At 42.3% G+C, this 26,526-nt stretch overlaps 1 protein-coding gene across 2 annotated transcripts in view; it reads left to right on the top strand.

Moving 5' to 3' along the window:
* Positions 1-1,050: 1,050 nt before the first annotated feature.
* LOC142059556 (amine oxidase [flavin-containing] B-like) overlaps positions 1,051-26,526 on the top strand; it is a 52,686-nt gene continuing 27,210 nt past the window's right edge. The window contains exons 1-3 of one of the 2 annotated variants that reach the window (XM_075098365.1): positions 1,051-1,177; positions 17,579-17,673; positions 18,584-18,721. In XM_075098365.1, the coding sequence (XP_074954466.1) occupies positions 1,132-1,177; positions 17,579-17,673; positions 18,584-18,721 (279 nt within the window). In that variant the 5' untranslated portion in view covers positions 1,051-1,131. The remainder of the gene's footprint in view (positions 1,178-17,578; positions 17,674-18,583; positions 18,722-26,526) is intronic. The other variant, XM_075098372.1, reaches the window with a different exon arrangement.

Genomic DNA, 26,526 nt, shown 5'->3' with positions numbered 1-26,526 from the left:
GTGATTCCCACCACAGGTGCCCCTGTCCCTCTACACCACAAACTATCACTTGAGGTATTATGGAAGAAGGAGAAGGAATCCTGTCCAGACTGTCATGGCCTGTTTTTTCCAATGTATGGCTCAATTAAATGGAGAATAGCACAGACTGAACAAGTGTCTTTGGCTCAGAGGAGTCTTGGAGCTGGGTACCTTCTGCCATGAGCCTGCTAGGCGTGAAGGTCAGGTATGGCTGACACGACTGCTGGAGGTCATCTGTACGGATATGCCTAATGAAACACCTTTGCACACTTGGACCATTTCCAAATCCAGTCCTCCTGGAGCCTCATTCACGGTAAAGTAGAAACCTGAGTGACGGAAAACTCTGTTGGGTCTGTAGGGGACCAGCCTAAAGGCTCCAGATGAATTTGATGACACTTGTTTCTGAATGAGCCAGTCCTTTTCTCTGTGGGTGAGTCTCCTGGTGATCTCAGCAGACCGCTCTCACTGTGGAGGCCGGTCTGGAGAAGCAGCGATGCACATGGCTCTCCATTGCACAGCAAACGGTGGTAGGCACAAGGTGTTGCTCAAGGTGGCCGCCTCAAGGAAAGCCCTAACTGGTCTTCCAGAGTCCGTACGTCCAGCCTTGGTAGCCACGGGTCCCCTCTGGCAGCCTGGGGCCAGCCACTGACTCCAACACTTCAGTGGCCTTCAGAGAGCAGAGGGCAGCGAGCCCGTGGCTGCCACGCCTCGGGGACTGCGCCCCTCAACCGGGGCCACACTCTCTCCCCAGTCCTGCGAGAGGTAGGAGAGGCAAAGGTTATTTTTTCTTAACGGCGCGGCTCTCGCTGTGGGTGAGTGGAGCCATGCGAGGGGTCGGCCATCACCTGGAGGGTCAGCAGAAGCCCTGCTCGCCCCCGTCCCCGGGCGAAACCCCTCCCCGGGCGGCCCCTCACAGCCCCGCGGGCGCAGCGCGCGGCGGTGCCGCCAGCCCCCGGCCTCGGCCGGGGCGGCGGGAGGCGGCGCCCATCGGCGAGGCGGGGCGGGCCGGGCCGGGGCGGGGTGAGGCCGGGCCCGCCCGGGGGACGCCAGAGCCGTGCCGGAGGCGCCGCGGGAGGGAGCGAGCGGGCGAGCGGCCGGTGCGGGGACAGCGACATGGCCGAGAAATACGACGTGGTCGTGGTCGGGGGCGGCATCTCAGGTGGGTCGGGTGGCCCGGCCCGGGGCGGGGGGTGCTGCCGGCGCTGGGGGCGTCGAGCCTCGGCGACCAGCGGCCGGGCGGGGCGGCAGGAGCCGGAGGAGGAGCCGGGGCGCGGCTTGGGCGCCGTCGGCCAGCGCCCCGCACAGCCGCCGGCCGGGGGGGGGGCGGTACCGGCCTGGCGGGGCATCGCGGCGGCGGCGGCGGGGGAAGCCGGGCTGGTGCTGGCCTCCGCCGCGGCCTCAGAGGGCCCCCCGGGATGCCCGAGGTGCCAGCGCATCCCGACCAGCTCGGTAAAGCCGGCCGAGTGCCGTCCCCGAATTTAGGGCTGAATGCCACATGGTGCGGGCAGTATTTGATTGGTTTTTATTTTATTTTCTAATTGATTCATTATTTCATTTTTTATGATTTCGGTTTTCTTACTTAATTTTAATTATTCTTATTTTTATTAATTTTTCTTATTATTATTTTTAAAATATTTTTATTAGCGTGTATTGTCTTATTTTATTTTAATTGTTTTTATTGTTTACTTTTATTGTTTTACTTTTACTTTTATTGGTTTTATTTGATTTTTTAATTATTTCACATGTTATTATTTTTGAATATTTTAATTATTTGTTATGTTATTTTATTTTATTATTTTATCTTTATTTTATTTTATTATTTTATCTTATTTTATTTTATTATTTTATCTTATTTTATTTTATTATTTTATCTTTATTTTATTTTATTGTATTAATAAATATTATTATTTTAAATTTTACTTTTCTGGTTCTTGCACTGCCCAGCCCCGGTATCCCCTGAACCTGTGTAATTCTTAGCGGAGCCCCTGGAAGTTTTGGGCATGCGAGGCTATATGCGCTCTGCATCCTCTGCACTGAGTCTAGGTGTTTTATGCAGGGGCCCTCGGTCACACCTGTCTAATTTAAATCTTGGGGTTCCTTCTGTTTAGGGCAGGTAGAAGCATAAAGGAAAAATGCTGGAAATCAGCTGGATCGTTTAGTAAGTTTCTAGTTCGTCAGTCAGCACAGGTACGGATTTGAGGGCCTGGAAGCCCTGCTGCACTGGGTAGCAATCTGCTGTTTTTAACCTAATCCTGGCTAGACGAGCGCTGTGCCTGCCCAGAGTCATTCTCTTTGGTGCATTTTGTTCTGAGATGCACGTGCCCAAACAGATTGTGTATGTGCGGTTGAATTTTTATTTTTCTTTTACAAATAGATTTTTTGACATATCAAACAGTTGCTTTTTGGCCTGTTAGCACTGGGAGGTATGCCGTGTGGTAGCTCCTGTGCTGTATGCTCATCTCCTCCGTTCGTAATGGGTATGCATACGTCCACAGATCCAAGTAGTATCTCTTGTCAGACTGCAAATTACTCGAGATGTGTTACAAAACATGATTTTATTAATCTCTTTTTTAATGTGGCTGTTAATTTCCACTGTCGATTTATATATAATTCTAGACGTCTATTTAACCATTACATTAAGGTGTGCAGCGTGCAGTTTGAATGATACCGAAAATGCAGTGAATGAAATCGTTGGCCATATTTCCTGAGGATGATCCTCTCATAACAAATTGCTGAATAATTACTGAATGTTTTGAGTATGGTTATGTCATTAACAAAAATTAACCATCGCTTTTCTGTAAAGCACAGTTGATTCTGAACACAGTGTTATGGCTAATTTTTAGCTTACACAGTGTTTCACAGTGAAAGTTGATGGCAGAAAATTAACCAATGGTAACTATCTATTCGTGCCTTCTAAACGAAAATATTTCCAGTGGCGTGCTTTTGTACAGGAGTAGTACTACAGGTTCCCTCTGTTCAATGAGTTGGAGTGAAAGAGTTAGCGTAACAGCTGTTAATATACCCTTGTTTTTCAGGGTTGCCATGGAAATATTTTCATGGCCGGCCTGCACAGCCCACATATGTTTTTCTGAAAGAGCACTCGCAAAAGAAAAGCAGTGCTATGCCGTGTTATATTGCGTGCTTCGCGCTTTGCTACCTGCGGGCAGCAGCAAGTGGCGGGGTGGGGGGGATGTGGGGTATAAGGAACCAGTTTTCTATTTACTTCCTTTTATACCAAATCTTCACCAACACACCCTGGTTTCATGCTGCAGCACTTTTCTCCTGTCCTCACACAGAGGCTGGAAAAATACACATGTACAAAAATTACTAATGACTAAGCACCTCTCTTTGGTCACTTTCCTTTAGCTACTATGTGCCACTCGTGATTCATCTCTATCTTCTGCCACACACTTCTCTGCAAATCCTTGGCCTTGCAGCCAGGTGATGGAACTGTGAAGCAGAGGGCAAAATTGTTTTTCAAAGCAAATCTCAGACATGTTGTAAGAACAGTATCCGAGATGTGTAGCCTCCACTAGTTAATATTTTCTTTCTTCTCCCTGGTAGTAATTTACAGTGTTGTAATAATTCTCCTTTGAAAAGATAGTTTGCCAAATGAGACACTATTTTTTGGAGAATGTTACCGATCTAGGAGTTTTATACTAGATGCCCATTTGGAGAGGAAAAAAACCCAAACCAAACCGTGGGCATGGATGAAATAGCTGTGCAGGATGAAGTGGATTGGACCCATCTGTGGGAGGACTGTGACCCTCTCTGAGGGATACTACCCTCTGTGGGATGTGCTCAGGCAAAGGGAATCCAGAACATTTCCCTGTCATTTGACATGATGAAGCTCTTCGTTCACATTTTCAGTTGTTCATCTCTGTGTCTGCCATCAGGGGGTTCTTCCTTTTGTATTCAAGTACTCTCATAGCTACTGCAAAGGAATATAAGGCAGTTAAGTGGAGCCTGCCATTCTACTTCTAGATTTTTTTCACAAAAACCTTGGCAATACACAGTAAACAGGACAGAAAGCAGCTGCTTTATGTTGTGAGAGAGTTTGGTAGCCTAGGCAGCAGGGACAGTATTGCAAGCTACTGATTGATACATCCTAATTGGTCTGAAAGTTAATTTGATAAGAAGCTTTCCATTCTACCTGCAGGAGCCATCTCATCTCCCGAGGCTCAGAGCGGTGCATCATTAAGGAAAGCTTTTTCATTAGCTCATTTAACCATTATGAAATCTGGTATTAGGGAAAGTTCAGTCTGTCTATTCAGCAAAATGTGATAACCACCCTGGAAGCGGCAAAAGAAGTAAGTTAGGATGGCAAAACTTTGTGCAAGGGATTCCTGGGTAGCTGTTATGGAGATAACTGGTGGAGAACCTAAGATTATATGTAGCAGTTGGTGTTACGAGTTTCGAACTGCAAAGTCCACAGGATTTTCTCATCTGTACTGCTGAAATGCATATTTTTTGACAAACAAGATTAGACACAGGAGAAGCTTAAAGTTCTTTGTAAGAAAGTTCAGTCCATTGTTTGCTTGGGCAACCACCTGCAATGGTGGTTTTAGTTCACTGAATTTGTCAGTCCAGTCTAGCACTCGACTAGAACCTAATCACACTGCACGTGGTGGTGGGTATTCATCGGCATTAGTGTATTGGTTTGAATCAAGCGTGTACCTTGAGCGAATCTCCTGATTGACCCTACTTATTGCTCTACAGCGTGCACCACAGATCAGGCTCAGAGCATATGCATTGGATTCCTTTTTGCACGAGACCAAATGGGAAGACATGCTCTAGGAGCTCAAAAGTTGAGCTCCAACCTCTAATGGGATGGTCAGCCTATAGACCATACAAGAGCTAGTCTGAAATAAACCCCTTTCATGCATATAGCATGGATACTGGGTATTCGGGATACAGCTGTTTTACTCTGCAGATCTTCCATCTGGCACTATTTGCCAACCTAGACATTGCAAGCTTGCTGTCTTGGGATACTTTAAGTTTTGCAGTTCAAAGGTGGTAACATGGAAAGAGTAAGCATTTCGATTTTGTGCTCTTCATCTGTGAAGATACAATTTAGAATAATTTACTTGGTCGTCTTGACCACAGGTGTAGACCTGCATCCTCTGTCTCCATCCTCTATGCCTTCTTCTTGCCTATTATTTTTCTTTCTTTAATTTTCTTGTAGCATCAAGAGATTGCCAAAAGGTCACATTCTATGTGCCTATGAATTTTCATTTGCTCATTTTACTCCACGGCACCATCATCAAGGACAGGAGTAATTTTGAAGAAGCACGATGCAGCATGCTTTCCCCCCTGTAGCGAGTCACTGTAGTGTCAGTCTCCAGCAAATAGCAAGATGTTTATCGCCACAGTGATATGAGTCCAGGTCAAACGCTGTTGCTTACAATCCGAGGGGCTGTGAGGAGCAGCCCGCTGCTCTGGCCGGCTCCTGGGTGTGTTCAGGCTGTCTAACATGATCTCAGGAGTGTGCAAGGACTGAAGGACAGCTAGCTAGCGAGTGAGTGCAGGTGGCCTTACCAAAAGGTGGAGAACTGTGGCAAAAGCTAAGTAGGCATGTTTGTACTGCTTAAGTAGGCAGCCTGAGCAGTGCAGGCTACACAGCCCTCATAGTCCCAGGGGTAAGCTTCCAGCGCTGCTTGTAGTATCGTAAACGAGCAGAGAACTTGCTCTATATTTACATATCTGACACAGCAGCTAATGACAATGAATTAGGTCTTATGCATAATTTAGTCAATTGAGAAGGCTTTTCTTCTTCAGAAGTTACTATTCGGTACGTAAAGAATCTGGGCGATTTTGGCGCACTTAATACTGGCACAGTGTCCTTCTCTATAGCACAACTGACAGCTGTAGTTAAGCACATCTGTTACTTAAAGATAAAAAGTCTTGTGGTGTCACTTCCCCAGAACGTGAGTAGCTTGCCTTTGTGTTTTGTCTCAGTTCTGTAGCAGCTGCTTCATGGGGTGCACTGATACAATGGTAGTTTACCATGGTTATAAAAGTTTGCTGAGCAATGCCATGCTGGATTGAAGACCTTCCTTTGGTTTTCTTTTACAGAGAATGTGTTTTGATTCACTTACAAAGCTCTCCATTATGTCTTCTGAAATCAGTCATCATTCAGCTGGGCTTGAATTTCTTGAGGAAATTGAGTTAATCTCTTTACAGTTTTGGTTGTTTAATTTTTTAAAGCCATTTTTGAACATGATTTTCCTTCTGGGCTGGTAACTCGTTTCATCCTTGTAAACTTATGTCAGATATTAAGGTTTTTGCTGCCTTGTGAGATGGTTTGTCAAAACGTGATCGTTCATCTAACTGACTACCTTTATTTCCTTACAGACTGATTTGTGTCTAATGTTTATAACTTTGTAATGTTTTGGGGTTTTTTTTGCTGGTTTCAGTCGTCAATGAGAGTGCCCTGCAGTACATTAGTATTTAAACCATGAGTGTCTAGTATTCTTTTAAATAACCCATCCATGCATTTGTATTTTGTGCAACCTTCGCTGTCCTGTCACTTTTCTGTTCAAAGAGCTCACTTAAAAGTAATGTCAGTGTGAAGTCTCTTAAAAACTGTATTTGCTCCATAAGCCATTATTATGACCAGTATTTGGGGATGGAGTGCTGTAAGGGAACAGAAAAGAGGAATGAGCATCAATATCTCAGTTGTGGAGATCCTGAGTTCTGGATAAATTGGCAAAAAAGGAGGTGCTGGAAAGTGCCTGTCAAGGCACGAGTTGTTGCATTTACTTAGTCGAGAAACTTACGGGAAGAGCAAGCTTCCAAGCAGAAAGAGTGAAATATTTTCAAGGACAAAGCTGCCCATGGGAATTCAACCCATCTTTTTCTTCTCTCCCATCCCTTCTTCTCTCCCCTGTCCTTCTTCGTGCTGCTGCCACTGCCAGAAAGATGTTCCCACCTACCTAGCAAATATGTGGGGCTGCTGTCCCCACCCCACCCACAGCCCCACGGGACTCAGCTGCATGGACTTAGTGTTAGGAGGGAAGGGCTATTGGTGGCATGAGGAGCATTAGCAGTTGTGGTTGGAGAGCAGGGAACTGCTTACGGAAATGATGGGCATGGGAATTTTTGTAGGGGGTCTGTGTGTGTGTGTAAGAAGCTGGGGCAGGGGACAGGATGGGGTAAACACAAAGTGCAGACTATCCACGGAGGAAAGGGTAGTCCAGTCGAGAAAGTTAGAGACCTCATGAGCTACTTCTGGTAACTGGTGTGTATGGCAAAATACATCATAGATGTGCTAACTTTTAACACTGGCTTAACACTGAAGAGTCTGGCTGTGGTTCATTAGAGCCTCTGTCATCTTCCAGTTACAAGGTTACAAGGTTACATGGTGATGACCACTGTTGGGCACATCATGTTTCAGGTGGTTAGAGAGTTCCATGAAGTTTTACTTAATTTGAAACCTGTTAATATAACAAATACTACTTTGTACTATTAAACTTCTTCACTTTTTTGGTTTCCACCGTATTACACAGCTGGGAGTGAGCACGTTAGGGAGGAAAGATGCCTTTGTAGCCTCCTTGCTCCCAGCCAGCTGGTCTTTATCTTGATGGTATAATTCATATATAAAACAATGAATGCAATCTTTTTGGTTGACTGCACACGGCAACAGCTGATCAAACAGCCAGTTCATACTATGCATCATGGCTACCTGGATAGCTTGCATATAAATTTGCATCCTGTTTGCTTGAGTGGTAGCTCCGTGTTTGAATACATTAAATATTGGAGCAAGACACCACTTCTGTTCCAATATGAGTTAATTTTTTTATGCGGCTCTTTTGGCCAGAGGCTGAATCAGTGAGTTATGCTGAATAGTGAGCACAAATGAGGAAAGGAAAGAGTGTAAATTCTTTTATTTTACACCTTGGATACTTCTCTTTTCCTCTATGCTTCCTTCACCTTTTTTCCTCACACATTGTATCAGAATGGTACGAATCTAATGGTAGCATTTTTTCTTTCATAACACAGTTGTTTTTATGAGCTGTTTGGGTCATAAACTTTCTCCTGCCTGCACTTAGAAATGGAGGGAAGACAGACACTTGAAAATGTTCTTATTCAGTTGTTCCCTTTTAGGCTTCTCTGGATTACATCTATATTCTGATTGATGCCTGTGAAGTCACCAGATACTGAGAAATCTGGGTAATTACACGTTACTTTTTAAAATCAAGGTACGAGAATGATAGTCTGTTTATTTTTTTTAAGTTCATGTTTTCTATTTGATCATGTATTTAGAGTATTTACTTTTCTCAGGGGATTAAAAAAAAATTATTTGCTTGAGAACATGCAAGACTTTCCAAAACAGACAAGCATTTATCTTCTGAGGCAACTGCTGCATAATTTTGCAAAATTTTCCAGACGTATCTTAGTCTTTTTTTTCCCCCGACACTGCTGTGTATGGAAGACAAAATTCTTCTTCAGGGTAAATCTGGCTGGCATTGTATTTGCTTGTATATCTCTTTGTAACATGTAATGCCTAAAAGGATGCTTTTAGTAAACTACCTGTATAGTGCCTCAGCCATTTCATTCTGCTAAGCTTTGTTTCTTCCAATGCTATGGTATGTTTGTTGTAGTGTTACCTTGTCTTTCAGTTTTCTTTATCTCCTTTGTTTCTGCCCTCTGTCTGTTGGGTTTTGAGGCAGCCTGGGTTGGTAAACTAGCAGAAAGGGATGACCTAAGCCAAAGGAGGCCCTGGGATTGAAAGTGAGATAATACAGCAGTACAGATAATTATGATAATAATAATAATAATAATGCAATTAACTTTAACTCATCAGTACATCCTGGGGCTGTAACAAAAGGCATGCAGAATGTGTTTGGGTGTTTTTACCTGACTGAAGCCCAGAAACAGACTTCTGACTCTTCCTTTTGAAGTGTGAGGTTGGCGTTGAATGGGTGTACAGCTCCGTGTGTAAGACATCACAAGTCCATAAAATGAACAGAATACTGAATAAATGATTGTTACTAGAAATACTTGTCCTTCAAAATGCTGGAGTGCCCAGTTTTGTCAATCTAAAGTTTGGAAGCTTCAGTACAGTGGACACTAAAGGGAAGCCCTGTGCAAGGACGGAACAGCTGTGGCTTGAGCACTTGAGCCTGGACACCACAGCATTGAAGACGCTGGGTTTCAACCCAAAGCCAACAAGCTGTCTTCAGGCCTTGCTTGGCAGGGCTTGAACATAAGGCACGACCACTTTGCTCGTCTCACTCATGATTGGCCAGGCTCTATATCACTTAATCACGTCCAAACCCTGGGACAAATGTAGGCTGAATGTTTTTAATGTTGGTTTTCAGAACTCTGCTTAATAAATACTGTGGATGAATCATCTAGGAGATGATTCAGGGAGAAGAGATCACAGAAAGTTGGGACTAGAGTTTATGCTCACATAAAGTCGCATTAACTAATGGCCATGCTCATACTGACCTCAGTGACAAGGTTACAGAACTAGCGCTCAGACAGAAAAACTCATTGCCTTGGCTAGACAATGAAATGCAAATAGAAATAAATTATATTTGGTCACAGAGTGCTGTATCCTAGGCTGAAATGTTATGTCCTTTGTACAAATATTTTAAGTAAATGTACATTTTAAACAGAGAGGCAGATTGATAATGTATTTTTTTGCTCCTTGGAGTTTCTGAAACTGTAATTTTATTTTATTTTTTAAGTTTTCTGATGTTGTAGGTGAGTGAGTGATATTAATTTTATTGGCATTCATTGCCGCTCAGTGATACAGCTTAGGAAAAGAGAGTATCTCCCACCATGGTCAAAATACTTGCATCAAAAACCTGCTGCTTTGATACCTTTCACTGTACTGTTAAGCACGTGGCGTTAAGGCATTGAAAATAACCAAGAGCAGCAATTTACTGAGACCCAGCTCTACCGTGTTTTTAGGTTCTGGACTACAATTTTTGTATCTTTCTGCCATGAGATTGGGTCAGATATCTACAGTACCTTTGTAAATGTGCCCCAAATTAGAGAAGTTAAAAAGTTACCTTCCCCCTTGAAGCATATGGATGTCGGTGAGGGGCCAAGTTAATTAAAGTTATTGTCGGGTTGTAGTATCTCGTTGTCCTTGTAGCCCTTTGCTTTTCAGCAGTATTGTCACCAAGACAACTCTTGGAGCAATCTGGATGTTGTGTACCTTGTCTTGCAGAGGGCTAAGCAAGCAATGAATCAGGAAAAGTGATATTGTTCATGCTCACCATTTTTGATAGCAGCACTGTGCCAGCCTAATGTAAACTGAGTTTCAGGTAGTGTGCTTGTAGCTCTGTTGTAGTGCTGCCATTACAATTCTCAGCATGTCCCTTGAATTTATAAAGGGATAGTATTCTTCACAAGAGCAAAATCCCTTGACCTTTCCATAATGTGAGGAAAGTTACAAAAAAATGTCTGTATCACCTTAATTCACCCAGACCCTGGGGCAATGTTGGGTTTGCTTTTTTGTTGTTTTGGTTTTTATTCTGCTTACAGTCCTTTCCTATAATGCCTTACAGGCATTATTGTCTCAAGCCATTATTTCAATTAAAACAGTTTAGCTGGCTAATGATGAGTGACAGAGGTAAAGGTGACCAGTGCCAGGTTCAATGCCTCAGTGGCAGAGCAGTAATCGGATTGTGTTCATTAGAGCAGTCAACACAAATGAAAACAATGCTATTAAATTGCAGTTTCTAGCACAGTAATGTAATAGAGAAACTGTGGAAGACTCAAAGGAGAAAACCCACTGGTGCAAAATGGCTGCTTAGCTGCAGATAACTGCGTGCCTTGCCACTGGCTCTGCTCTCTGTCCCTTCAGTATTGCAGCAGTATGCAAAACTGTATCGCGTTAATGGCACTGAACTTACAGGGTGTTTGGGGACATCCCCTAAAAGGAGGTCAAAGAACTCCGAGTATAAACAAGAAGGCTTTTTATTTGAACTTTAGAGTAATGAGCTCTAAGCAACAGCAAACAGGATTCTTCCATTAACTGATCTAATTTTTAGGTGCTAGGAACTTACCCTGAGGCTATTACGGGTCAAAGGAGTGTTTTTCCATGCCCCCCCCCCCAATTTACCTCAGCTGCCTGGGACATGTTCTTTATTTCTTCCTATTATCCTAGGTCAAGTGCTATATTTGTGTTGGCTGATAACAAAGGCATTCTCCTCAAGAGTTCTGCAGTGTTAAGACAGGTGGATTTTGTTTCGCTGGGTACGGTGCAGCAGTTTTGGTGAAACTCATTTATTTACTGTGTGCATTTTGTATGTATTTCTGAGAAATGGAGAGTCAGAAGTGGTAGGTAAGAGTTACTGTATGCAGACAACCAATAACGAGGGGAGTTGTGTTTACGATGTGATCCCACAGCAATGCCGGCTTCTGTAACTTTGTGTAGGTTTTGACAGCTTTGCTGGTTTTTGTTAACACTTCAGCTACTTCAGGTTTCACGATTTTTGTGAGACTCATCACTTCATTAAAAAAAGAAATGAAATTCCTGGCCCCTCTGGTCAAAATGAGACTTAGACTCAAAATCGAGAAGACAAATCTAGAGACTTCTAAAATAACAGGTTCAAGACGTTAAATGTCCGTGGGCAAAGGTGGTCTGACTAATATTTTTGAATACTTACGTTAAGAAGTACTTGAGTTCGTTTATCTTAGTGACCCTGAACTCAACTCTTATTTGTTTACATATAATAAATTTTGGTATGTTTACTTTTCTCTCTATCAGTCTTCTGAAATATTTTTACATCCCACCATTTCTCCGTTCACCCTAGGGCACCGGATTGTGGTTGTTAGTGCCATTTCCAAGGTGCATTTTGTGACAGGTCCTCATGTTGAGTCTCATTTGCTTACTGTCCTGGACCTCATCAAGAGTGCTCAGGCTCCAGTGCTGCAGGCTGCTCTGCCCTCTGGCTCTGGGTAAAGGAGCATCTGTTACTTGATGTCTCTGCAGACAGTGATTTAGATGTGGCCGAACAGGTTGAGAGCAAGGAAAAAGTCTGCAAGAATCTCATCAGTTTTGGCATTATTTACAAGGTACATCGCAGCAGTCACCGCTCACGCAGACACGCGCGAGATCTCAGCTGGTTGCCCAGAGGACGGCTTGGCGTGCGGCTGCTGCACCTGCAAACGCGCTGGGAAAACCAGGTGTTAGCCCCTGCTCAAACACATGTTATCAGGGGGGACGCTGCGCTGTCAGCAATTAACCAAGCCAGCGTAGAGCTTGTTCACACATGTATATTCACGTTGTAGAGGCACAACAAAGGTAAAAATCAGCTCCTTGCCTCTTTAAAAAATGTTGGATGTTTCTAACCTCCAGCCAAGGTTTGTATGCAACAAGGTGCCATCTGTTACAAATGTTGAAACTCCCCTGGGCAGTACTTTGTAAACAGATCTTTGGTGTTAAGATAAAGAAAGAAAGAGGAGGAGAGAAATATCTGTAAACTTCATGAATCTGAGGAAATCCAGGTGTGAGGCATGTAAGTTCTGCAGTAAAACCTTCAAGTAAGTACAGTACAAGTATGATGGCAGCCTGTCTTTCTGCTCAGCTTACAGTTTTAGTTGGAGAGAGCCATTTTTAAGGTTATAAAGTAAAAGGATTTTTGGCAGCCCTCTTAGAAGCTATTAAATTAGTGCCAGTGGCTTAGAGGCTCTTTCTTTGCCCCCTCCATGAATTTTAATTTAGAATTTGTAGGTGATTTTTATAATTGGATATGTGAGAGAAGAGATATTTTTTTCGTTCTTAGAAGGGGGATAATAAACATGGGGGAACATGATAAAGTAGTGAATAATACAGAGGAGCTACATCAGGAACTGTGGGAATGCCTTCTGAAATAAGCTTTATTTACAGCTTTTTAATCTATCCACCTCCAAGTTACCTGCCTTGTCCCTTGTACGCTGCGAGGGAATTGGGTGTAGCCCAAGGGAGGAGTAAAATCTTGCTGATGGGTTTGATGTTACGTATTGGTTGTCTAGCCATCCAGTATATGGCAGAGGTATCCTATGGAAAAAAAACCAAAACAGATGCCTAATGAAAGAAGGCACAAATATCATATAGAGAAGTATCAGAGGTGCAACTTCCAGTTGTGTCCTTTCTAGTGAGATTTCTGTGGAAATGCTAAGGTAAAAGGGTATTTCAGTAAATTTGCTGATTCCAGGCAGTAGCATCCTGGTGTTACAAAATTTTAATCAGTTTTTAAAAAATTTACTTTAAAATGTTTTTTTTTAAATAGTCAGATGTGTTGGACTGTAGGGCTTCATTGTAGCCCATAGTACATGGGGGTCAGATGAAAAATTTGACTCTTGTCACATTTGTCAATCCAAATGCAAGTTTGGATTCTGCCCTAGCACAGAAATTTAAGATTTTCTCTTTAAAAAAAGAAAAACGCAAATTAGTTGTTCTCTTAATGTAAGAAAGCTGTTAATGGTAGGAAGTATGGTTATAATGAAGCTGTTTAATGAAATGGTGCAATTTAAGATGTTTAGCAGGTACAGAGGTCTCAAACAGGGAAGAAATAAGTTGGAACTGAAGATGAAATAATTATTGTGATTATTACGTTTGAGTAAGATCCTTGTGACTGCAGAGTGCTGGATGATGGAGAAATGATTTTCATGGCTTACACATGCATTGAAAAATTCTGGGGGAGGAAATCTCTCGCCAGTATCTCCAAGTGGCTGTGGTTGGGTACCGGGTTGCTATGGTAACAGATGAAGGCTTGCCTGGTTAAACATCATCTAAGCACAATGGTATTTTCAATCTGGGGCTTCAAATAAGACCTATCAACTTGGCTTCTTTGTTGTCTGCATTAATTATCTGCCTATTGATTCTCTGAGCAGAACTGCAGGTGAGGCTGCATAACTGTATGTTTTCCACTATGTATATGGCTGTTTGTTGCCCCTTGAAGAAAGCTGACCTGCAGTGGAAACTGGACCCAATTACTGTCCTCTGTGAAGCAGTGGCAAAAGCAGTTGAGCCCTTATATTGCAATTCAGATCTGAGTCTGTTGAAATGCCCCTGGGAGGAAGAGAAGATGCCACTGGGTGACAAACCATTGTGCACAAAATGGAAGTAGCAACAGCATCAGTCACATTTTTGGACAAACTTTACATCTGAATGTGGTTGGTTGCCTCACTTGTGAGCAACAGGGGCAGTATTAAAGATCTGCCTTTTGTTAGTGATGTGTGAGGGAGTGAGAGTTAAGTGAGAGGCAGTGCTGAAATGTGTGAAGCCTGTGAAGGGTTAAACTTCTCAAGAGGAGATCTTATGTCGTGTATGACAGATTTTTCCAGGCTTTGCTTCACAGACTTCATGCATGCTGTTTGTGGCAATTGGTGTATTAAGCACAGAGAGGCCACTCTGACTCTTGCCCAGAAAAGAGGTTGTGGTTTGTAGGAGTTTCCTGCAGCAATTCTTAGTTTCTGAAAAAACAAACCTCACTCTCATGCCCCAGTGTTCATGTCCTAGTATTCATTTCCATTTTAGTATGTTTTTGTTGCTGCTCCTGGCACCTTATCTGTCCTTGTATCACTTAGGCTCAGAGCGCTCCCTCTGCAGCATCCAGTCCTCTTGCTGTTACACAGTCCAAGAACCCATTTGGGATTTTGGGTCCAGCTCCAGGGAACAGGTACGGGGTGATGTGGCAGTACTGTGATTTCAAATGTGTGAGATACCAAACCCAGCAAAATTCCTGCCAGTATTGCACTCTACTGTGGTATCTGTGACAGTGGTCTTGCCTTACCCTGTACTGTGCATGCCATAAGGCCTAATCTGGTCCTTCACTGTGCTGTCTGACCCTCCTGAGCCTCTGCCTTCACTTCTTCCACCTTTTTCCCCCAGTTACATGTTTGGCATCTCCATTAGGGATGAGGGAGAGGAGCTAAAGGCAGGCTGTGTTCCCTGCCTCTGTCAGCAGTTATCTGCATAATTTCTCCAGCAAAACTTTGGACCAGAAGAGAGCTGCCATGTAGGTGAGAGGAGGGGATGGACCACCAGCCCTCGAAGAGGAGTAGTTGGTCAGGTGGTGCTTAGCTTGGGAACCCTGTAGGCTACAACTTTCACTGTAAAGCCCCAAGGACACATCCCTGCCCCTACAGAGATCTGATCTGCTAGAGGATGGGCATGGGGCAGCGAGGTATTAATGAGCCCAATCTTCCCCCTCAACACTAGTTTGGTTTTTTTTGTACTTGCATCAGGAAAGAATAAAGTGTTATCCACCTCCAACAGGTACATCTGTGAATGTACGGAGAAAAAAAAATAAATGGCACCTGCCTCAGAATAAATAGCAGGGAGTAAATAGTAGGTGGGCACAATAGGGTGGATGAAAGGTGCATAAGGAAACAACGAGGTGGTACCTGGGCTGACTGCTGCGAATCGGCTGTGTTTCAGTTGAGTCTAGAGAACTATCCTGTCACAAGCTTCTCTGTCTGTTCAGCTCTTGGGAATAAACTGCCTTTGTTCCCAGCTGTACTGAAACGTTTATTCATTAGGTTTTAATAGAGAAAGTCAAATCTCATATTCCTTAATCAGTGTTGGTAACTGAATATTATTAATTGATTAGTCAAAATCTGTTAGCATGATAAGCCAACAGAAATGTGCAGTGACAACAGCCTTCAGATTATGTATTCATTCTGTAAATTATTAATAACTACTATTGATCCTCTCCCAGCTGATGAAATATTTGTCTTTTAAGGGAAACCTTTTTTTTCTTTAACTGGTAAACTATATTTATTTCAGTGTTTTGTTGCCTGTTTTTCCTTCAGGAACCGATCTCTTTTTGCAAGTTGTTTCAAGGGGTGGTCTGTGTTTGCATACCATGACTGTTTTCTGTATTTTGTTCTTCCTTGGTATCCTCAAATATTTGTGAGCATAGTCAAGGCCACCGATCCAGCCAGATGTTTTTGCAATAGAATTTCCTCAATAAGGAACTATGGAGCCTTTATCAGTGTCATTACTAGTTTTCTCACTAACACTTATGAGAAAACCCACGATAAATAAGCCCATGAAGCTAGAAATAAAAGCAGGATAGTATGGTCTTTTAATGGAAATATCTGCTGCTTTTCTCCAGAAAATGTAAAATCCTCTAGATAGATAGGTCTAACACCATTCTCTCTTGTTACAGATGGGGAAACAAAGAAAACTTAAGTGATTTAACCAGCACAGTGCAGCAGGTTCATTGCACTGCTGGGAACAGGACCTGGTTCTCCTACTCCCAAGCCACTAGTTGATGACCAGGATGTTCTGTAGTGCCTTTAGTAGCTCTCATTAATATTCTCTCTCTATGCCGGGCTGCTATATTTTCCTCAATACTGTTTCATTCAGTCCTGCCATGCTAGCTTGCCATCTGTTTTTCCTTCCAGGGCTTTTGCCATTTCTTCCATGGCTGCCTTATGCTTGGAACAATCTGCTTGGATGACTCCTCAGAAACTACATGTACTAGGACACAGGGAGGAAACTGATTGCCTTCTGGTGGTAGAGCCAGAAAGTATAGCTGAATTATGATTTTTTGGTGTGGCTTCTAGTCTGGTCTGTGCTGAACTTTATTCAACATATCCTATTTGTTCAAGAGGATGACGCAACCCTCCAGAACGTAATTTGTGTCATGCCACTAGAAATTCACTCTCATGTGGCCAAAGTAAGAACCTCAGCTTGTACAAATCTCAGTTTGTGTGGTGAAGAAAAAGGCAGAGATGATCTTAAGAAGCTGAGAGGTTGCGGGCTGTATTCTCTCCATGTTGCGCACCCTTCCTAGTTCCCTTTATTCCCATAGTGGCTTGACACACTTGCTGCAGGGCCTGACGCTAATGTTTTCCTCTGCAGTTATGAGGATTTATGGCATCAGAACTGAAATGAGATGTTCTTTCCTGTATTCCCATTGTTCCTTTTCTTGCCTCAGCTTTAAGAATTGCAAGATGGAAATAAAAGTGTGTGGAGAAAATAGATGAGGAATGAAACAATCTTTCTGGGGTACGCTTACACGTATTTTTTCTTGTTACTGCCACACACAAGTGCACATTCTGTCTCTTCTGAGTCAGACCACATGTTCTTCAGAAGAAACCTGTGACCTGACTGTGAGGGAACTTTGCTAATGTACTTTAAAATATTTGGAGCTGGAAAGCAGATGCTTACAAGCTTCACAAAGGCTTTTCAGATTTAGAACAGTCCTAATAGAACTTCACTTCTTCCTTTTTTTTTTTTTTTTGAGGTTATAAAAGATGATGGGCTGATGTTAGAAAACAGAAAGCTGTCCTCCCCAAATTCTCTGCCTGGCTGGATGACTGTCATAACAAGTGCTATCTTATGCATCAGAAGAGCTGAGCATGTGGTGCAAAGGGTGCTCAGCACATGTAAAATTTGACCACAAACTGTTTTAATATACGGCTTCAGTTCCATTTCATGATTTTTTAATTTTTTTAATTCCAACTTACCTCTCTGGCAAAGCATTTGAGTGAAAAATTCCAGATTTGGATGGATAGCTATGTGAGTGTTTACATGTCAAGTCACAAAAGCCATGGGGTCCATTTACAGAAGTATTCTTTAATTGTGCTTCTTTTCATCTTTTAGGTCTCTCAGCAGCCAAATTGCTGACTGAGTCAGGCTTGAACGTGGTGGTGCTGGAAGCCAATGACAGGGTTGGTGGAAGAACTTTCACTGTAAGGGTAATTATCTCCAAACCCGTTTGTACTACATATACATACATATAGTATATACTACACATATGTATAATTATACACATGTATGGTGTAAGTGTATATATATGTATAATATGCTATATGAATAGTGTACATAAATGTATTTCTTTTTCTTTCCTGCTAGAGGACCTACTTGAGGGAAAATTTCTAGAGCACTAGCAGGTGGGAAATGTCCTGATATTGTACCAGCAGGAGTAGGAAAAGACTGGCATGATGGTCAGGACAGAACATTTCTGTGTGATATGCAGGCTCTGGATTAATCAGTCCTTTCCTCTGGGAAGGAGAACTGATTGGCTAAGTTTCAAAATAATTCCCCGGGGAGAGACACTGGAGAAACCTCTATGAAAAAATGCCCATAAGGCCAACCATGCCATGAAGAGCCTTGAGCTGAGCCTAGAGGAATGGCAGGAGTGGCTGGGAACTAGAACCAGCATGTGTCCCTTCACTCCTTTACTTTTTGCCCTACCGTGACCTGGGAGACCCCCTCCCACTCTGCTCATTTGAAAATCTTACCTCTGCTTTGAACTAGTTGTTGGCGAGATGCCTGAAGGAGCAAGAACCGCACAGATGTCTCTGACTCTGTCCTTCTCTCTCTGTCTGTCAGGCTCTCTCCTCTCATGTTTGTTAAGGCTGTAATGTAACAACAGGCCAGCTAAGCGGTCTATGAACTCCTTATCTGAGATTCTTGGTAATCGCCACACCAGAACTCTGCCAAAGAACTGAAGTTTTCCATGGGGAGAGGAAGGAATCTCACCCAAAATGCTCTGGGACTGTTTCAATAAAGAGCTCCTCTGGACTGCTCTTTTAACTTGTGTCCTATTTACAAAGGGCTTATCTTTTTTTAATAGTTTTTTTTTCTTTTTTGTGTCTTGTGTAGAGTAAGCAAGTTAAATATGTGGACCTTGGAGGAGCTTATGTGGGGCCAACACAAAATCGTCTCCTGCGGTTATCTAAAGAGTTAGGTATAGAGACTTACAAAGTGAATGAAGCTGAGCACCTGATACACCATGTCAAGGTAAGATGCTCTCAAGCATGCTGCTGTAGACAGGCAAGTTGTAGTGATCTCCTTTCTCATTGTTTTCCACCCATGCTACAGTGGAGTGTACCTGTTTAAGTATGCATCATCTGAGTTTCTTGGAGAAAAATAAGTGTGTTGGTAATGAAGAACTCATACAAATCACTATATGCATGGACATCTACCTGTGTACCCTGTAGACGCATCCTGTTAGCTGATGCCTTGGTTCAGGTCTGAGCTCTTAGTTAAAAGCTCTCAGAAACCTTCATTGTTTATGAACGGTACAACTGTGACTGTTTTGTACAGGCCAGCTCTCATATACACTGCCCAAGGTGTCTGAAAGTCCCTTTCAGAAGTCCTAAAAGTATCTCTAATCAGGCTGAAAGTTTCTCAGGGCAGGCTTCCTAAACCAGTGACAATTTTTATCCTCACTGAAAGAAATGGGAGAGGTCAAGTCTGGTTTTGCTGATGGGAAAACTAACATGCAGAGTAGCAAAAGGCATTGTAATAAGAATTGCAAAAGGCTCTGGGAGTCAAACATTCTTGTGGAGGCAGATCTAAACGATCTGTTCACAACCTGAAACAGGACAGCTATGGCAAAACTGTTGGAAAGACCACATATTTTCAGTATTCGTACTACGCTTTCTCCAAAAGAGCATCCTTTCTCCTTTCCTGATATAGAGCGGTGCTGCACTCCCACAGAAGGGAAACTTTCTATGTTAGTCCTGAGGAAATAAGCATGTAATAAAATTCAATGTTAATGAAAAGCCATTGTGCAATGATTGGCAAAATATTTGTCAGATAGTAGTTGGTGTTTGATCAAAGGTTAAAGGAAACATTGACAGATTTAAAAACAGCAATAGAGAAAAGGTGTTCTGCCATACATTTTCCAGTATTTTTTCCCACTCAATTGTTATAAAAAATAGTGTGTTCTCAAGGTGATTTGCTATGGTAACTGTCCATGATTCTGTTGTGGTAGAACTGATGGGTACATCCACCCTCTTCTGTTTCGTGTGCCTCTGGCATCATCCTCAAAGCCAAATTTTCTACTTGTTCACACTATTTAGCCTTCAGAGTTTTCTCAACAGCAATAGGAGGTCATGCCTTGAGCGGAAACCTTAATGGTGGAGTAAAATTGATATGGCCAGTCAGGATGACCAGCTCTCAGGACAACCTTGTTACCCTAGCATGGGGGCATTCAAAAATGCTGCCAGAAGTTGCTGAAGCTGATCTATTGTCAGCGGCCAGACAAGCATGGCTGGTTGGTTAGTAAGCCAGACCCCATTTTCTTTTAGGATCTCTAGGAATGAGCTTGTGGAGGAATAAGTATTACTATGCTGGTTAAAATAATCTTTTCTTTTCCAACAGGCTTTTCAAGTGAGAGAACACACACAAAAGTAGAAGTTTGGGCTCTTGCCAAGGAAGTTTGGGCTCTTGCCAAGGACAATCTGTCTCCCTTGACCACAAGTGTCCTATTGCATGAGTGGCCAGAGGTTGCACATAGCCTTTTACCATCATCTATGTCTGTCTTTTAGCCCAGAGTGGTGAGTGCTGGTGTGAGTCAAGGTGCTCAGCTTTCCTCCCTACCCAACAGTGACAGGACTTGCTGGCATTCAGGAACGTATCCCACGCTGGCAGAGAGGGGCATGCCTTAGCTTTGTCTGTATGCTGGGCATGGAAAGGGCCTTGAATTGGGACACAAGTCCATACAGTAGTATGACTTTTATCCAGAAATCCAGAGGTGTGGGAAGCCACTGTGCTACTGGAGGCATTCGGTACATCCAAGCCTGGAGATATGGGGTACTTGCTACTTTGGTTAATGCCGGCATCTGTGCAAACAGATCCTGGGGGAGCTGTGAGGAAGGCTGAGGGCCTGGGCTTGCTCCAGCACTCATGCCTATGCTAAGACCTACTGGGGGATGCTCATAGATGGCAGGTTATGCTCTTACATATGCCAGGGGGATGGAGCATCCATGGCAATTTGATGCAGGCAAGTGAGTTGGTCTGTGTGCTGGCAGGCATGTGTGAGATTGGCACTATACCTTACGCAGAGCCGTGGAAAAAGCTGCCCTGCAAGGGACCCTTGAGGTTTGTACTCCACCCTGGGCTTGGAGCAGTGTCTACCTTATAGTTAGTCAGGTTGCTTGGGACCATCCCCAGTCAAATGTTGAAAGTCTCCAAGGAGAGAGATCCCATCTGCTAGCTGAGGTGCTCCCAGGGCACCTGGGAGAGTGCAGGTTGGATTCAGACAGAGTTTGTAGACTCAGGCTCCCATTGTGGCTGCCTGTAGGAGAGCTCCTGAAGAGAGGAGGGAGAGAAGTGTGTGCCAGGACTTCCTGGTAGCCAAGCAGGAGGTAGAGAGAGGAGATATTCCACAGCTCCTCTTTTGAATCACCTAATTTCACTCATTTTAAATCTTTTATTTCCTTTTTGTTTCTGTGTTTATACAACTATGGAAAAGTATTGTCACAGCGGAAGAATTACTCGCAGTTAAAGAATTGGAAGATGACTGGTATATAGTAAACATATACATTGTTTTGTAGCCAAATCAGTGTAATGATCTTCAGACTTCTGCATTTCATGTAACTGTAATACATTCCTTACAGATCTTTTACTTTCAGCTATGTGGCTTACCCATGCATTCCCTGAAAATGGACAGTGTTCTTGTGCGCTCCCTGAAATTTAACTAGTACTCTCAAGTCATAGCTTGCAAATCGGATTCCAAAAAAATACAAAGTTCTGTTGCCCCTGTGTGAATTTAAAGTCACAAGCTTTATGACTGTGGCCAAATCTAATTAAATTCTAGACCACAAAATTCTCTCTGAACCCAGAGAGGCAATGAAACCTAAAGGTTTTAGTTCTTCTCTGACTACACAATCAGGCATCACAGTGCATCTTGTAAAATCAGCTGCTGTTTTTACATATACCCAAAGGCAAAATCCAGCCTTTCGTAGTTAATTAAATGCATTTTAGAGGCTTTTTAATACAAGTAATATATGCAGCTTCTTTGTACTACAAAATGAAAAGAACATATTTTGTTGATCTCTGGGTGGATCTTTGCTAATTAGGCTTTACCAACTTGATTAGGTTGTGTGGTTTTTTTCCCCTTTAATCTTTTTTTAATGTGAGGTTCAGCTGTGAAATTATTTTTGGTCGTGCTTATATTGTGTGCGATATCTTCACAGAAACTCAAAATTATATTTCTTGCCCTACATTTTCTTCCTTTTCCTCCACTTGTTAAGCAGCCTTTTTCACGGTCTTTGAAAGGAGATTAGTATGTTCTTTTCATTGCTGTAAATACTGCTTCATCAGCCTTAGTGAGAAAATTAGTATAGCTCTGCAAGTAGTATTTGGTAGGCAAATTGCTGCCTTAACACCACTGCTTTTCAGCAGCGTAACTCCATTTAGGTTCATAAATCCAGATTTAAGAAGCAAAAGCAGAACTATCTGGGAAGTTATCATCTCCTAGCAAGCGCTCCCATTGGGCTGGTAAGCAGATGTAAAACACTTCTTAAAATAAGATAACTTTTCCTTAGCTGCCCCAGAGAAGATTCAGGGCCCTACCTTAGATAGGCAGATTTGTAACTTTTGGTGGTGTTTATTTTCCTCACCAAAATGACAACTTTTGTCTTAGAAAAACAAACCAAAGTACGTATAGTCCAGGTGATTTTTACCACTGCCATGTAACAGTCCCTGGAAAGGAGGTTTGAAATATGAAAACATGTCAGTTATTGTGAGGGTTTAATTATCAATATATTTGCTTTGTTGATTTCAAATTGCACTTCACTTTTGTGCAGTCCCAACAGCCATGGCAATTTATTGCATTTTAAAACACAAATTTATCAAATGTTATCAAATGTAACACAGGTTCCTTTCCTAAGTAAGATAACTGTAGAACTGGTTTACTCTGGTACCCTAGATCTGTGGAAAGAAACATTTCTTCGTATGACTCGTTTGCCAAATTAATCTTTTTAGAACTTGATTCCTTCATATACAGTCAGGAAGATCTACCCTTTGTCCTGCTGTGGTGCCAGCTGAACGCTCTCTGATTCCGTTTTCGCTGATGGAGAGCTTGCATTAAAACCTGGCAACATGGCAACAGGACTCCTCGCTGGCTACATTAGACCAACAAAGCTTGTTTCTCAAAGTCTAGTTATTAGTCTGTGGTAGGTCTTCCCACTGCCATTGGTGTTCATTATAATTTTTTTCCAGATGTTTTTTCCACTAGAACTTTATATGGGATAATGCCCTGATGCTTCCAGAAATTTCCCCAGATTATAGCATCGTTGCTAGAAAGTGGTAGTAACATTTATTCCTTTTAATCTCTGTGGTGTCTCAGTGCAGACTGCAGATAGTGCTAACGGTTGGCTTAGGTAGTTGGCTATTTTGACAGTGTATTACACCTGAAACAGTCCTCGTGTGGTGGTAATTGAGCTAGGTCCTGCTAGTTGTTTTCTTAGCTCCAAAAGGCAGGCTTGGTATTGCGCACGTCCAGGGAGCTCTTTCAGGTTAAAATGCTGGGTGAAACATGAAGCAGCATCTCCTTCCTGCTCACTAGACAGGCTCTTGACAGTGAGTTGCTGATTATTTCATTACCTCAGTTAAGTTCCCTGTAAAAGAATGGAGTTTTCTCATACCCGTTCATCTGCCAGCAGGACTGGCTAGAGGTGTTCAAATGCATGTCATGCCCTCTTCAAGTTTAGCACAACTTTCATATACAATCAGCATCTCTGGGGTCAATGCTAATGTGAACCCAGTCTGCAGCACATCACTGAAGGTGAATATTTAGTCTTATACGTGCAAAACTTTTAAGTAGGACCACAAATCTGCGCTAACGTTAGCGGGTTACATACTGATCTACAGTAGATCTGCAGAAAAAAATTTTACAGCCCTCTTGGGTGTCATTCATTTTCAGCACTATTGTGCTTATTAAAATGCAGTTTGCTCTGGTCTCGTTCATGAATAAAAAAATGTGATAGTCCTGTTGTATTGGGATTTAATTAGCGGCTGGATAAGTGACTGCTGCATCTAAAGTTACAGAATTTATTGGTGTTTCTTCTGTCATATCAGTGATATATGCACTGAAGCTAAGCAAGAGGATTTATTTAAGCTTTTGACCTGCTTCTCTGCAAATCTAAGAGCAATATCTCCTGGCATAGTCTGTAGTATATAGTGTAACAGCTTAAATGGATTTTTGAATGACTAGATAAAACGCTTTAATTTTTCATTGTATATCTTGGAGTGCAGTCAGAAAATGAAAAGTCTGTGAGACTCAGTTGCCATCAATTTAAGCGAGGTGAAATGGCATCACGTCTTTTGGTTTCTCCCCTTTTTGCTGACAGTTTGTAAGCAAGAACTTGAGGAACCGAGAAGAATACATCTGAATCTCTAAGAAGCTGGTCTTGAAAAGGAAACCAAGTAAATTCAAAGATGCTTAAATTACTACGGGGCCTTGGTAGTTTCACGTGTCATTACTGGAATGCAGATCTATGTTATTTTAACTCTTTACTAGATACGAGGATGCAGGGGTTCCTGTCACAAGACACTGTCTCATTAATTGCACTCACCGGTAGCCTCAAAAGTGAGTCTGAGGGTTGAATAGGCTGAAGTTGGTGAAAGCGTCTTCCAGACTCCCATAAGGGATATCCTCCATGCTGTGAATGAAGAACAGACATTGGAAGGAGTGTAGGAAAGGATGGTCTTGTTTCAGTCTCATTGGACCTGCCCTGTAAATCAAGGGGCATCTTCCCTCTTTTGTGCCAGCCATCTGGCAGTAGTTGCCAGAAGGAAGTTTGTAATTAGGCCTTTTTAATGAAAAGATAGATAATATTTGTATTGCAGCAGCATAAAAGAAGCCAGATTATGTACAGCAAATCTGCAAGTGATCTCTGTCAAAGGGGACTGTAAAGCAGAGTCTTGTAAGGGATGTTTGTTGATAAAGAAGGTTGGCTGGAAGACTGGCAGCTGTGACCTAATGGTAGCATAAGGATGAAAGTAGTAAGAAAAATGAACTGAAAATAAAGTATGCATTTCTTAATTAAATCCAAATGGAAAGAAAATTCCTCAGCCTTAGCCCTCCCAGACCCCAGGGTCTGTTCCCTAGGAGATAAGGAAAAGGAGCTGTGCTCCCACCTAGCTTATTTAATTCATGCTGCTGGGAGAAAAACTTCAATTGCATCTGATTGTAAGAACTGATTTTTGTTTCCCTTGAGAAGCTGATTGAGGTCTACAGAAAAACAGAATTAGAAAAATGTGTATTTCATACAGGACCAGCTGCCTAAGCATACTGGGTTTCACACATCTGTAAAGTTTTATGTAAGATTTCATTTAGCTTTTTTAGATAAGAAAGTTAATAGCCTGGAGTATCTCAGAAACAAAACTAGTGAGCCCAATGTTCTCTTCTACTTTAAAGACAGCGTTTTAGTTGTGAGAGAGCATGTGTGCCCTGTGTGCTTGGTTATGCTATCTGTGTGCAGACCTCATTTGATGGCTTTCTCTCAGACAAAACTTCTCTTTTATCCTGTTTTCATTTATTTTTGCCCATTTATTCACTTTGGGGAAGGGAAGAAGGTTTTGCATTTTTTTTAAAGACTAATTCTAGAAATACTGGAAAGTTTTCTACTGATTTTAACCACTTTGTTGGCAGGTTTAATTCAGGTGTTGAAACTCACATGCAGACCTGGTTTCAAAGAGTATTTAGATCCACAGTCCCTATAAATCTGTGTTTCATAAAACACCTGAATATTTTTGTAAAGGTTTTTTTTAGTCTCTGAAAACAAAAAACCCCATTCTACTAGGGAGGAGACTTAGTTAACCCTTTTCTCAGCTGATTGGAACAAATAATGATATTTGCTTTTAAATTCAGAGCAAAACTTTGATTTTCATTTGTAAATCACTTCAGCGTGGTTGTTTTTCTCATCCTGCCTTTCTGCAGATAAGTATTCCAGCAATTGTATGACTGATGTTGTGGCAGAGTAAAGATGAACTTTATTTTTATAATATGGCAGAAACAAATTGTTCCCAATTAGCCCCTTTCCTTTTCAGGATGCATGTCTCAAGCCAATGTGACTGGCTGTGCTACGCTTAAAATGGGATTACTTTTGCTGAACAAATTTCCCAAAACAATCTGGCATCCACAGCTGATCTCAAGTTAGATATTGAAAGATATTTGGAGGATGTTTTGGTGTGTCTTAACTGATGGTGCAGAGCTACAATATTATCCAGATTTTTTTATGCTGCATTTACATTTTCTAACCTATATATCTTTTTACCTTTAGGATATCTGTCAGTATAGTAACAAGCTAGGCATATGAGCTCCTGAACAGTTTCTCAGAGAAGGGAACTTCAGTGATGCTCAACACTGTTACAGCTTTCTAAGTAGGCCTGTATACTTCTCTCAGCTTGGTCCAGCTAGCTGCAATATTTTATTGAGAATTATGATTACACAAGAGACTTGGTCCCAAAGACACATATTGTTAGATGCTATGGATTAAAATCAAACCAAAACAAAGAACCCCAAAGAACACCCCCCACAAACCAAACCAAAAGGATAGTTTTCCACAGGTCATCAGATGAGAAACCGAGTATCTGAGACAGGTACAGAATTACAGGCTGAAGTGGTGCTTTTTACAGCCTGAAGTGATGCTTTGCTGTTTCTTGTTTTCCTTCTCACAGCTTTGCATCTTACTGTTTCTGTGCTGCTGTGCATGGCATTACTAGGGTTTTAAGTTGAGAGAACAAGGTATGTGTGATGTACCAGTGCTGTGAATCAGCAGAGGGCACTATGTGCCTATAAGCCTATGTAA

The sequence above is a fragment of the Phalacrocorax aristotelis genome, chromosome 1 (genome assembly GCF_949628215.1).
Source record: "Phalacrocorax aristotelis chromosome 1, bGulAri2.1, whole genome shotgun sequence".
Classification (NCBI taxonomy): Eukaryota; Metazoa; Chordata; class Aves; order Suliformes; family Phalacrocoracidae; genus Phalacrocorax; species Phalacrocorax aristotelis.
This window is presented reverse-complemented; position numbering and strand designations above follow the sequence as displayed.